Source organism: Ammospiza caudacuta, chromosome 17, assembly GCF_027887145.1.
Source record: "Ammospiza caudacuta isolate bAmmCau1 chromosome 17, bAmmCau1.pri, whole genome shotgun sequence".
NCBI classification, from domain to species: domain Eukaryota; kingdom Metazoa; phylum Chordata; class Aves; order Passeriformes; family Passerellidae; genus Ammospiza; species Ammospiza caudacuta.
Window position 1 is genome coordinate 16319044 of NC_080609.1, and position 12718 is coordinate 16331761.

The following is a 12718-nucleotide window of genomic DNA, read 5'->3' on the forward strand; positions in this document are numbered from 1 at the left end:
CCTGGCACCCCCACTGTGCCCTCAGCTGTGCCCACAAGGGCTGCAGGGCTCAGGGAAGTGTCCAGGACCCTGCTGAGGCTGAGGATGGTGCCCACTGTGGGCATCGTCCTTCCCCTCCATGCAGGGAGCTGTGCTGTGAGTCTGGGTTTTCCATGGCATGGCTCATCATCCTCCTCCTCCTCTCAGGGACTGCCTAAAAAATCAGAGAAATCTCAGGAATATCCAAATTGCCAGGAATTATCCCAGGAATATCCAAATTATCCCAGGAATTATCCCGGGAATATCCGAATTAGCAGGAATTATCCCAGGAATACCCAAATTGCCCTATCAGCTGCAGCCTGGCCGTGTGTCCTGCTGAGGAGCCCAGGCTGGATGTGTTCCATTGCTAATTGGAGTCACTCCCTGCCATCCTCACCCGCTGCCTTTGTGCTGCCTGCTGGCTCAGGGCGTGTGGGATGCATCCAGAGGGAGGCAGGGAGGGATGGAGCATCCAGAGGGAGGCAGGGATGCATCCAGGGGGCACTGGGTGGGTGCTGGTGCAGCCCCTGGATGGGCAGGAGCAGAAAATGGGAATGAATCCCTGGGCAGGGGCACAAAATGGGAATGAATCCCTGGGCAGGAGCAGCAAATGGGAAGGAATCCCTGGGCAGGAGCACAAAATGGGAATGAATCCCCTGCGGCAGGAGCACAAAATGGGAATGAATCCCTGGGCAGGAGCAGAAAGTGGGAATGAATCCCTGGGCAGGAGCAGAAAATGGGAATGAATCCCTGGGCAGGAGCACAAAATGGGAATGAATCCCTGGGCAGGAGCACAAAATGGGAATGAATCCCTGGGCAGGAGCACAAAATGGGAATATTCCTGGCTGGTGCGCACCCCCTGCCTGGGGGTGTCTCTGGATGCTGGATCTGCCCATTCCCAGCCCTGGCCCTGCAGGAAGGGCAGGAACATCTGCTGGTGTTTGGTGGGGCTGGCGTCCCAGTCTCCCCTCCCCCCTCTGTTATTTATAGCATTTCACCAAACATCTGGAATTTGAGCCCGCTGAGACTGACTGCAGCTGGAGGAGGGGATGGGCGAGAGCGTGTGGCCAGCAGGAGGGAGGGCGAGATGGATGGAATGAGCCCTGAGCCCTCCCAGAAGTCCCATCTGGGGGTGGGGATGGACCCCAGGGCTCTGAGCAGTGCCCTCTGTCCCCTCAGGACGTCCCCAGCCCTGGTGGGTTCTGCAGTGAGGTTTGTTTTGGAGGGAGCAGAGGAGCCGTTCTGCCACTTTCTGACCCAAACCGCAGGGAAAGGAGAGGAAACGCCGCGGCTGCTGGCTGAAAGTGTGTCAACAATGTAAATGAGGCAGGAGTGCTCCTGCCTGGGCTCTCTGCAGCCCTGCCGAGCAGGGATGGAAAGGTTTGACCTGTCCTGGGTGATCCTGGAGTGCATCCAGGTGCTGCAGTGTGACCGTGCTCACGGGGGTCCCAGGGTGACGGGGGTTCAGAAGGCTGATTTATTATTGTATCATTTATGTTATATCAAAACTATACTGAAATAATAGAAGAAAGGATTTCATCAGAAGGCTGGCTAAGAATAGAAAAAGGAAGGAATGATAACAAAGGTTTGTGGCTCGGCTCTCTGTCCGAGCCAGCCGACTGTGATTGGCCATTAATTAGAAACAACCCCATGGGCCAATCCCAGATGCACCTGTTGCATCCCACAGCAGCAGATAATCAATGTTTACATTTTGTTCCTGAGGCCTCTCAGCTCCCTAAAGAAAGGATTTTCCATAAAAGATGTCTGCGACAGTGCAGCTCCTGCCGGGGTGTTGGAGCTGTGGGCAGAGCCCCTGGGGTGGGCACAGGGAGCAGGGGAGGGGGTCCCAGGCAGGACTGAGCTGATTAGGAGCCCTGATCCTAATTATTGTGATTATTGTGGCACACCAGGAGAGGAGCTTGGTGGAGTTCCAGCAAATCCCACTGCGGGCAGGAGCAGGGCTGGAGCTGCTGGGACACCCCAGGGACACCCTGCCCTGCCAGCCTGCAGGAGCCACCAGGACCCAGGGTGATGGTACCAGCCTGGCCTCGGCCTCTAGAGTAGCTCTGTGTGTGTCTGTGTCCCCCTCTTCCTCATCCTCTCCTGGAAGACCCGGTGTTCACACTGGCACTGGTGTGGAATTTTTTATTTTATTTTTTATTTATTTTATTTTTTATTTTATTTTTTTATTTTTTATTTTTTTATTTTATTTTATTTTATTTTTTATTTAATTTTTATTTTTATTTTTTATTTTAATTTTTATTTTAATTATTTTATTTAATTTTATTATTTTATTTTTATTTTATTATTTTATTTTTTATTTTTTATTTATTTTTTATTTTAAATTTATTTTATTTTAAATTTATTTTATTTTATTATTTTATTTTTTATTTTATTTTTTATTTTTGATTTTATTTTTGTTTAGGAATAAACCCCTATTTTTTATTTTATTTTTATTAGGAATAAAGCCCCAAACCGTGGCTTTCAAAGCATTTTAGCCCTTTGTGGGGCAGAGGGGCTGAGGACAGTCGTGGCACCCGGCCGCCAGTGTGGAGAGCCAGACCCTGGGTGTGGAGAGACCCTGGGTGCTCCTGCAGCTTTCTGGGCTGGCTCTGAAATGTCCATTTTATTTATTCCCGTCCCTGCCCAGGGTCAGGCTGGGCTGGTGTGAAGGTGCAGGTTGGTTTTTCCTTTGGGACAGTGGTGACACAGGGCTGTGGGGAGCAGGGACATCCCTGTGCTGGGCTGGCTCACAGTGGCACAGGAGGGTTCCTGGCACTGGGGTTTGTTGCTATAGGATCCGAAAGAAAATCAGTGTACGCTGCTGCTTTTGAGGTGAAGGAAAAGGGGAGTTTATTTTCTGACTTTAGCATTTATAGTTTTCTAAAAGTGACAGGCGGATTGGAGGGTGACAATGACACCTCTCCAATGACACTGGTCCGACTAACAGTTTATCAACTTTCTCTTCTTCTAGAAAGGAATGCAAAACAGTGAGTTATTTACAGAAAGTGTGTGAGAAAATTCTCTACACTTCAACATCAGAAGGCTGAGAAAATCTTAAAAAACCTTAAAATCTTGAAAGGGTGAGAGGTGTTGAGCTGGGAAGGGTTTTTGTAGGGCCAGGTGGATTTGGTTGGGTAACCAAAGCTTGGGGGCTGCTCTGCTGCCCCTCAAACCCAGGAGGGGAATTTGGCTCCTTTTGGGAGTGGATTCTGCTTTCCTGGAGGCTGCCACGTGCTAATTAATGATGTGGAACCCCTCGTTAATCAGGGCTGGTGACATTTGTGCAGGGGTGGCACAGAGCCAGGGCTGGGGCACCCAGGGGAGCCCCTGAGGGACCCCGGTTCCCATCAGCAGCGCTGAGAACTCCAAGGGGAAATCAAAAATCAGATGCTGCAAAGAGTTGCCGTGAGATTGTGAGAGCTGGCAACACCCAATCGGGGTTTTTGAAATTTTTTTCTGGAAGCGTTTCATTGTTATTTAATGTCTTGTTTGTGCTTTTTTAAATGGAGCGGCTTGAGCTGAGCTTCTGAAAGGTTTTCCTTGGAAAATGCAGCAGCTCCAGGGCTGGGTGTGAGCGCAGATCGCCATGCAGGGAGGATTTACCTGATTTACCTGCACAGACACCCCTGGGCATGGCACAGACAGGGATGGAGTGGGCCCTGCTTCAGGCACTCACTGGAAGGGCCTGGATTCCTGGAGAAAAATTCAAAAAATCTTCATTTTGCAGGGCTTTTTTTTTTGCAAAATCTTCATTTTGCAGGGTTTTTTTGGCAAAATCTTCATTTTGCAGGACTTTTTTTTTTTTGCGAAATCTTCATTTTGCAGGGCTTTTTTTTGGGCTAAATCTTCATTTTGCATTTTTTTTGGCAAAATCTTCATTTTGCAGGATTTTTTTTTTTTTGCAAAATCTTTATTTTGCAGAGTGGTTTTTTTTTTTTTGCAAAATCCTCGTTTTGCAGGGGGGTTTTTTTTGGCATAATCTTAATTTTGCAGGGGTTTTTTTGGTTGGTTTTTTTTTTTTTTTTTTGTTTGGTTTGGGGTTTTTTGGGTTTTTTGTTTGTTTTTTTTTTTTTTTTTTTTTTTTTGTTTGTTTGTTTGTTTTTGGCGTGTGGGCAATTTTTGGCTTTCTGAGACCAAGAAAACCCGGAGTCGAATTCAGTTTCTCTGCAGCTTGTGTCTGTAACTGGACCCCTTGCAGCACTGGCTGTGAGAGGGGCGCAGCCTCCCCTGGAGCCCCTCTCAGGCAGGACCCTGCGGAGCCCCCATGATAACCACACACCTCTTCCACAAAAACTCGGGTTTCACAGAGGCCAAATGCCCCGGGAAATGGGGAAATATGGAAATACCTCCCCAGAACACAGCCAGGGAAAGGAACGCAAAAGGAGAATAAAGAGAGGAGCTGGCAGGAGAGGCTGTTCCAGAGCTGGGGGTGTGAGCAGGGGCTCAGCCCCTAATCCCAGAGAGGGGCTTTGCAGAGCTCAGCTCCAAAAGCTGTTTGCTCCAGCAGCCAAGGATTGCGTTAGCTGGGAGGTTTAAGAGCCCAGCAAAGCCCTGGATCATCTCTGCGGGTGGATAAGCAGTTTTCCCTGAGGATTTCTGCCCAGAACAGATGCTGAATTGGGATTATTTTTTTTTATATGTGTGTATTTAAAAATAAACGTCTTGGGTTCGTTCCAGTTAAGGGCCTTAAATTGAAGATTTTGCAGTGGGAGCAGCACAAGCCCACGCAGGACGTGGCACAAAGCAGCAGCTCCCAGCCTGGGGATCCTGCAGTGGAGCTGTTCCCTCCCTCTGGGGTTGGTTTAGTGAGTAATTTGATTTCACTGCTGATCCCTGGAGGAGGAGGAGGAGGGACTGACCCTGCCAGGGTGTCCCCAAGGGATCCCCACGCTGGGACAGCACCTCCAGCCCAGATTTTGGGGTGATTCTCAGTGATTTCTCTGTGTTTTCACACTGCTGCCGGAGCTCTGACCCTGCAGGGATGGAGCAGGAGGAAAATGGCATTAAAAGGTCCTTTTTGGACCCGAATAGGTGATGCCAGGTGGGTTTTGGCGATGCCAGCTGCACTTTGGTGACCCCAGAGGCGCTGCCCTCGTCCTGCACACAGAGCCCCGTGTGTCCTTTAAGGTCACTGCAGTTGAATCATTTCCTGTTTTCCTCAGAGCCTGAGGAGCTCCAGGCAGGCTGGAAATGTTTGCAGATAGGGTGAACTGCCTGCTCTGGGGCCATGGGAAAAGTGCATCAGGGTTCAGGGTGCACGGGGAGGGGATGGGGCTGCAGGGCTGCCCTGGTGTGAGCAGGCACAGGAGGGCCTTGGAGCCCCATCCTGGCTGGGCTGTCACTGAGACAATCCTTATTCCCCTTTATGAACCCATCTGGGGGTGAGATGCCAACGCCACCAGCTGGTTTTTAGTGAAGAACTCATTTGGTGAAGGAATCTCTGTAAAATTCAGGAGCAGTTTTGAGTGTGCCCCCGTGCCTGTGATGGGCACTGCTGGTGGTGACCCTCGTGTCAGAGCAGTTTCTGAGGAATTTGGTGGGTAAGGTGCCCCTCCTGTGCCAGAGGAAGGACACAATCCTGAGTGATGGGATCTGGGGAATTCTGCTCAAACAGGGAGATTGGATTTGGACGACTCTCAGTGGTTCCTTCCCTCCTGAGCCATCCTGTGTGCACAGGCTGCTCATTTTGCATCCCTGATTCTCCCTGGATGCTGGGCTTGGGCTGGTCCACATCTGGAGCCCTGGTCCACATCTGGAGCCCTGATCCACATCTGGCTGCCCCTGGACCCCTGGCAATGTCCCAGGCCAGGTTGGACAGGGACCTGGGACAGTGGGAGGTGTCCCTGCCATGGCAGGGGACTGAACATGGTGATCTTTTCCACCCCTTCTGGAATTCTGTGCAAATTCCATCCCCAGCACAGGGATCCCTGGTAGATCCCTCTGTGTGACCCCACTCTGTTCTCCTCTGTAAAACCCCTCCTTGAGGGGGTGAAGGAGTTGGGAGGTTTGGAGTTTCATGGTGCCTTTCAGCCAAGGGAGGAAGGAGGAGGAAATTGCTGCCTGGATTTTTAATTTGGAGGGAAAGGCTGGGAGAGATTTCCCTGGGAATGTGATCCCAGACCAATCCTCTCCGTGGGCAGGCAGGGAGCAGAGCTGCTCCTGCTGAGGAGGGTTAAAACTCATCCAGGGGGGAAGTTTTCCTTAAAGCCTGGGTGAAAATGAGCACGCTGGATCTCTGAGGTGCATTTGGCAGGGATGTGGTGCCAGGAGCTGGAGCTGCTGGTGGGAATGTTGTGGGTCCTGAGGAGCTGCAGAAAACCAGGAGTTGTTTCTCCCTGACTGCCCTGAGGAGCCATAAAGCATTTTCCATGGCATGGGGAGAAGCACTGAGCTCCTCCTGTGCCCCTGTGCTGTTCATCCTGCCCAGCTCAGCCTTCCCCAGCTGCAGGGAGCTCTTGGATGTTGGGGTTCATCCCCTCCCAGCAAGGAGGGACTGGGATGGTGCCACCGGTGGGTGATGCTGGTGTCACCGAGACCAAGGGAGTGGCCCTGCCTTAAATACCTGACTGAGGTCAATCCCAGGTCTGGCCAAAGCACAGCTGGGCCTTGGTTCCTCCCTGCCCAGAGCCAGGGCTTGGCTGCTGCTGGGAGGGTCCCAGCCTATGGGTGGATGAATCTGAGCCACTCCTGCAGAAGGAAATGCATTTTTTGTTTTGTTTTCGTTTTTCTGGAGTGCTTTTGGACAATTGGGTTTCGAAAATAGACTCAATGAGAGGAAATCCATTTGTTAAGCTGTCCCCAGGCTGAGGACGGGGGGCAGATACGGCGCTTCCTCGGGGCTCTATTTACGGTCACATCTGCCTGGAGCCACCCCAAATCCATCCATTAACCCCTGTGCCCTGTCTCCCCTACCCTGTCCTCCATGAAGCAGGACCTGAACGGGCAGAAGGAGCTGTGCCCACGCCTGTGCCACCTGAAGAAAGGCCCCAATGGCTACGGCTTCAACCTGCACAGCGAGAAGTCGCGGCCGGGGCAGTTCATCCGCTCCGTGGATCCCGATTCCCCCGCAGCCAGGGCAGGGCTGCGGCCCCAGGACCGGCTGGTGGAGGTAACAGCGAGGGGGCAGCAGCAGGGTGGGACCCTGGGCGAGCTGGGACAGCCCCCAGCCCGTCACCTTCCCCAGCTGATCCCCCTGTCTTGCTCTGATTGGGGTGCCAGGGATGGCACGGCTCTGTGCTCGCTCCTCTCCTCCAAGTGGGAGCTCTGGGGAGGATTACAGAGTAGAAATTTGGGGTTGTTCTTAGGCTGGAAAAGCCCTCCAAGACTGCTGAGTCCTGCCATCCCCCAGCTGTGTGTCCCCAAGGTGCTGTGCTGGCTCTGGCTGGCACAGGGAGGGTCGGGCAGGGGACAGTGGGCACAGGGCCAGGCTGGTGCTGCCCAGCTGAGCTGATGCCCTGCCAGGGAGTGCTTGGAAACATAGGGGAAGAGGCTTTGCAGAGATTTTAAGACACAAAATTATGGAAGATGGGGAAAAAGTGTTCTTGGAAGCATCTCGCTGGTTATCACGTGCTGGACAGCACTTCTTGCCAAGGCAGGGCTGGGAATTGCCCTCTCTTTGGCTTGTGTGTTGAGTTGTTCCTGGAGAAGGAGGTGCCCCCATCCACAGCTGCCTGTGTGGGCAGAGGGGCAGGCACAGCAGCCATCCCCCCTTTCCCTGTGGGAGCACATGGATATTCCCTGCTTGGGCTGAACCCCAAAACCACCCACAGGGACCTCACTGTGGCCTTCACAGCAGGAATGGGATTGGCACCCCTGCAAGAGTGTGAGCTGGGATAATCCTGCGGGCAGAGCTCTCTCCTGCTCTCCAGCCCCATGAGGAATTACTGCCCAGGCAGTGGGAGCTGTGCCTGTCCCCAGCAGCTGAAAGTTTAATGCTGGGACAGCGTGGGGCCGGGCCGGGCACGGGTGGCACTCCGGGCTGGTGTCACATCCAGGGGTCCCGTTATTTATTGATGGGCTTGGCCCGGGGCCTGGCACACACAAAGCAGCTCGGGGTGAGCTCAGAAACCCGATCCCCTCCCTGCCTGCTCTTTGGGGCTGGGATAAATATTTGATGCCCCCAGCTCTGTGCCAGGGTGGGGGAGAGCAGCCCTGGCATGGATTGGGGTGAGCTGGAGTGGCAGGACAGGGATGGAGCAGGGCTGTGAGCTGGCAGCTGAGGCTGGCAGCGCCTGGCATGAGGGGCAGAGCCTGGAAGGGGTTGGAAGGGGTTTATTCTCACCCCAGCCTTGCAGCTGTGCCCTGGGGAGCAGGGGAGCCTGGTTCCCTGCAGAGGGGACCCCAAGTGTGGAGCCCAGGCTCTGCTCGTCCCTTTGGATGAGGAGCAGCTCTGGGTCATGCCGAGGCTGTCGGGCCCTTCCCGGTGGGACAAAGGGTGATTCATTCACCGAACAATGTCCTGAGTCACCATTGTCCCCTCCTGCAGGAACAATCAGGATCGGGTTCCCTGGAGGTCCTGGCTCTCACGCAGGGCAGGGCAGGGCAGGGCAGGGAGGGATGAATCCCTGCCCCAGGCACAGGGACTCGCCCATCAGGGGCACAGAAATCTCAGGTTTTTCCTCCAGAGCGATGGAGGGTGGCACAGTGATGCCCCAGGACACGGGGGTGCCCCCAGCCCCCTGTGCCCACGGGGAGATTTGGGGCACATCCAAGGGAAAGGCTGGGCTTGGCAGCGCCAGAGGGGGCAGGCAGAGGGTTTTGGGGGCAGCCTGGGGTCTCTGGTTGCACACGGATGTGTTTGGGATGCAGCCAGAGGTGTGAGGTAACACAGAGGATGCTCTGGGGGGGTTTAGGAGAGGGAGAAGGGAAAAGCCTGTAGCCTCCCTGTCATCCCCACAGGAGGAGAGAAAGGAAAATGCCACAATGCCAGCAGGAGTAAAGAAAGGAATCCTTAGGGAAGGAGGGTTCTGGGAGGCAGGAGCAGCCCTGTGGGCCGGGTTTGGGCTGTGATGCCGTCCCTGCGCAGGTGAACGGGATAAACGTGGAGGGGCTGCGGCACTCGGAGGTGGTGTCCCACATCAAGGCCAGGGACAGCGAGGCCAGGCTGCTCGTGGTGGACCCCGAGACAGACGAGTACTTCAAGAAGCTGGGGGTGACCCCCACGGAGGAGCACAGCAAAGGTGAGACCTTCCCTTCCCTTGCCAGGGTGACTCACGGTGGGATCCCAGATCCCAGCACAGTCACATTTCCCTCCTGCCTCATCCCTCAGTGGTTTCCTGAGAACCACCCAGCTATTTATAAACTCTGAGAATACACCCTCCCCCTGCCAAAAAACACTCTGTGGCTTTTACACGGTGAATAATTAACTCTGGAACTCCGAGGCACTGAGGTGTGCTGGGCTTTGGGGTACTGGAGCGCGGGTACTTGCATGGATGTACCCAGCAAAAACTAACAGTAAGGGTAGGACTAAGCCCTTTGTCCTTGGGTGTGTGGACATCTTCAGTGTCATGATTTTTATCAGCTATGAGAACGTAAAATTTGGTGGGTTGATGATTGATCATCATCGCTGGGGGGACCCTTCAAAGCCAGGTTGGACAGGGCAGGGCTGTTCCAGTGCAAGGTGTCCCTGGGTGAGCTTTAAGCTCCCTTCCAACCCCAAGCACTCCACGATTCTGTGATTCTGTTGCTCTTTGCTCCAGTGAATGAGCCCAGGGGCACTGGAGAGTCCCTGTGCAGAGGGAAGGGCTCCACGCCGGCTGAGCAGGGCATGGCTGGGGCAGGAATTGTTCTCCTGGCTGGGGCAGGAGTCGTTCTCCTGGCTGGGGCAGGAATCGTTCTCCTGGCTGGGGCAGGAGTCGTTCTCCTGGCTGGGGCAGGAATCGTTCTCCTGGCTGCAGAAACCTGGCAGGGAAAGCTGCTCATCCCCTGCCCAGCCTGGCCGTGCCCTGCTCAATGCCCAGCTCTGTTTCCCAGTACAGCTGCTCCTTATCTGAGCCCCGGGATGCTCAATGGGCAGATTTGTCCCCAGAAATGGGTCAGGCACTGCTGGGGAGCCACAGGGTGTCAGATGCTGCAGGAGGAGCAGGACTGGCTGCTGGCACTGCCACAAAGGAGCCCTTGTTCCAGCAGGGCACAGGGGAGGGAGCCTGGGGGCTCCAGCATTCACAGGGAGCAGAGTTTGGCACCTGCCAGGTAACAAAGGGCTCTGGGAAATTCTGCTGTTTGCAGGGTGAGAGGAAATAATAATATATAATACATAATACATAATATATAATATATTATATATTATATATTATATATTATATATTATATATTATATATTATATATTATATATTATATATTATATATTATATATTATATTATTATTAACATTATTATTATTATTATCCTCTTGAACTGAGCTGCTTTGACCTCACACTGACACTTCCCAAGCCCTGCAGCTCACCCTGAGCACCTCAGCCTTTAACCAAATGAGAGGCTTTTAGATGAAGCATTTCTAGATGTGGCTAATTTGGTTTTGAAGTCCAATCCCACTTTTCTATTCCTTGTCATCTGAAGCTTTTTATTTAAATAATTTAAAATTTAGCTACTTATGATACCAGAGACATAAACATCTGTATGAGCTGACTCTTCTGATGCTCATTGCTCAGAGCTTATCCTGCTCTAAACACGAGTCCAGCATTCACTGCAATAAAATATTTAAGGATCCCAAAGCCACACAGAGGTTTTTGCACCAGCACACTCTCAAAAATCACAATTTAGGTTTATTTTTCTGCTTTGCCCCAGAAATTCCTGCAGTCTGCAGCGATGCAGCCCCCAGTCAGTCCCTAGGGAAAGCATCCATGCTTGACATGATTCAGTTATTAATCCTGTCCCAATTAACACATCTGTTAGTCTGGGACAGAGACACGGTAATGCCTGGGGCAGTGACTTGATCGTGGTGACTGGCAGCTTAAATGCATGAAATCGCCATTGTGTGGGCTATTGTTAGAGTAAATCATTGGAAGTGAGCAAAAAAAAAAAAAAAAAAAAAAATTAAATTCCAGAGTGCCTGGAGAGGGGATTGTGTGGCAGACACTGCTGTGGCAGCACCATCATGGGGATTTTGATGAAGGTTTTTGAGCTGGCTTTTAAGATTTTTGAATAAAGAATTTATGAAAAAAAAAAAAACTAACGGTAAAAAAAGAGAAAAGGGCAGGATGGTGGCTCTATAAGGAGGTTACTTGTTCCTCCTCCTGGCAGGTGTTTTGATCAAAAGGGTGAAGTGGAGTGAATTCAGGGGATGTGGTTGTAGAAGGGCACGGGAGGGGGGAAGGGCTTCTGTGTGGGCTGGGGAACAGCCCAGAGTGCAGGGACAGGGTGAGCTGGTGGCTGGGCAGGCAGGAAGGGGTGGGTGGGTGCCAGGTGCTGCTGCTCGGGGGGCTCACTGTGTGCTCTGTGTGTTTGCTGTGCCCAGGTGTGCCACCCCAGCCCATGACAAACGGATCTGCACAGACCCAGGTGAGTCCTCACCTGCCCCAGAGAGGGCAGGAGGGATCAGGGGCTGTCCCTGCTGATGCTCAGGTCCCCAGGGCTCGTTTAGCTCAGCCTTACTGCTGCCTGCTTTTAATTGCTGCCTGCTTTTAATTACTGCCCACTGCAGCTTCCATTCAGGGGTTGAACCGGGCCAGTTCCAGCCCCATTTAGTCCCAGGGGGAGAGGAGGAGGTGCAGTGTGCCAGTTCTGCTGGGGCTGGGGGGTTCCGTGGGGTTCCAGGGGCTGCCCTGTGTGCAGGGACCCCTCAGCAGCTCCATCCCATCCCCTCCCCTCCCCTCCCCGGGGGTTTATTGTGTCCAGCTCTGCCTGGCTCACACCACACTGACATTTTCCTTTCCTCCAGCTGAACGGGGGATCCACATCTTCATCTCACAGCGACCTGCAGAGCCCTGGGAAGGAATCCGAGGTAAGAACCCCAAACCAGCACCTCCTGTCCCCTGCACACCTCGTGTCCCCTCCATCCCGCCCCACTGGGCTGTGCAGTGATGAGGTTCCAGTTTATCTCCCAGATTTGGGTTCATTGTACCCACCCAGGCTTTCCTCTCATCCCTCGCACTGGGGGGCTCCCTGGCAGCTCCTTGGGCACTGATTCCTGCTTGGACAGTTTGGGAGGTGAAGGGATGTCTGCAGGATTTGGGGTCTCAGCTAATTACACTGATGAGCCACAGCAAAGCTGGGAACCCATAAGGAACACAGCTGTGAGGTTCAAGAGCTGCTAGCAGGACAAAAGGCAGAATTTGCTTTATTTAATATTTTTAAATTATAATTTTTTTTTAGTTTGGAGCACAGAGAATTTATCACAGTGTTTAAATGAAGGGAGGAGTTGTTTTTGCTGCCAGGCTGGGCTGAAGGGGTTTCTGTGGTGTGGCTCAGCACTGGAAAGGGGCAAAACTTGTTGGGCAAGGTGAAGTGGCAACCAAAAGTCAACACAAGGCGTAGATTGGCATTCTCAGGCGTTAATAATTCAGCAGGTTTTTTTCCTGTTAAAATAAGAAGTGAGGATTTGCAGAGTGCTCAGAAATTTGTCTTCAGCACAATGTTCTGCTATAAATAGAGCAGAGCGTCCCTCCAGGTGCCCAGCAGCAATGTGCCAGCCCCAGGTGCTCAGGTGGCCTCTGAGCACCCAGAGCCTCTCGGGCAGCAGCTGTGCCAGGCGCCTGC

At 52.7% G+C, this 12718-nt stretch overlaps 1 protein-coding gene across 3 annotated transcripts in view; it reads left to right on the forward strand.

Moving 5' to 3' along the window:
• NHERF2 (NHERF family PDZ scaffold protein 2) overlaps nt 1-12718 on the forward strand; it is a 31663-nt gene that overhangs the window by 16902 nt on the left and 2043 nt on the right. For 2 of the 3 annotated variants that reach the window (XM_058815745.1, XM_058815748.1), the window contains exons 3-6: nt 6953-7129; nt 9047-9200; nt 11478-11521; nt 11901-11963. In XM_058815745.1, coding sequence (XP_058671728.1) covers nt 6953-7129; nt 9047-9200; nt 11478-11521; nt 11901-11963 — 438 coding nt within the window. Of the gene's footprint in view, nt 1-6949; nt 7130-9046; nt 9201-11477; nt 11522-11900; nt 11964-12718 lie in introns of all 3 variants that reach the window. The other variant, XM_058815747.1, reaches the window with a different exon arrangement.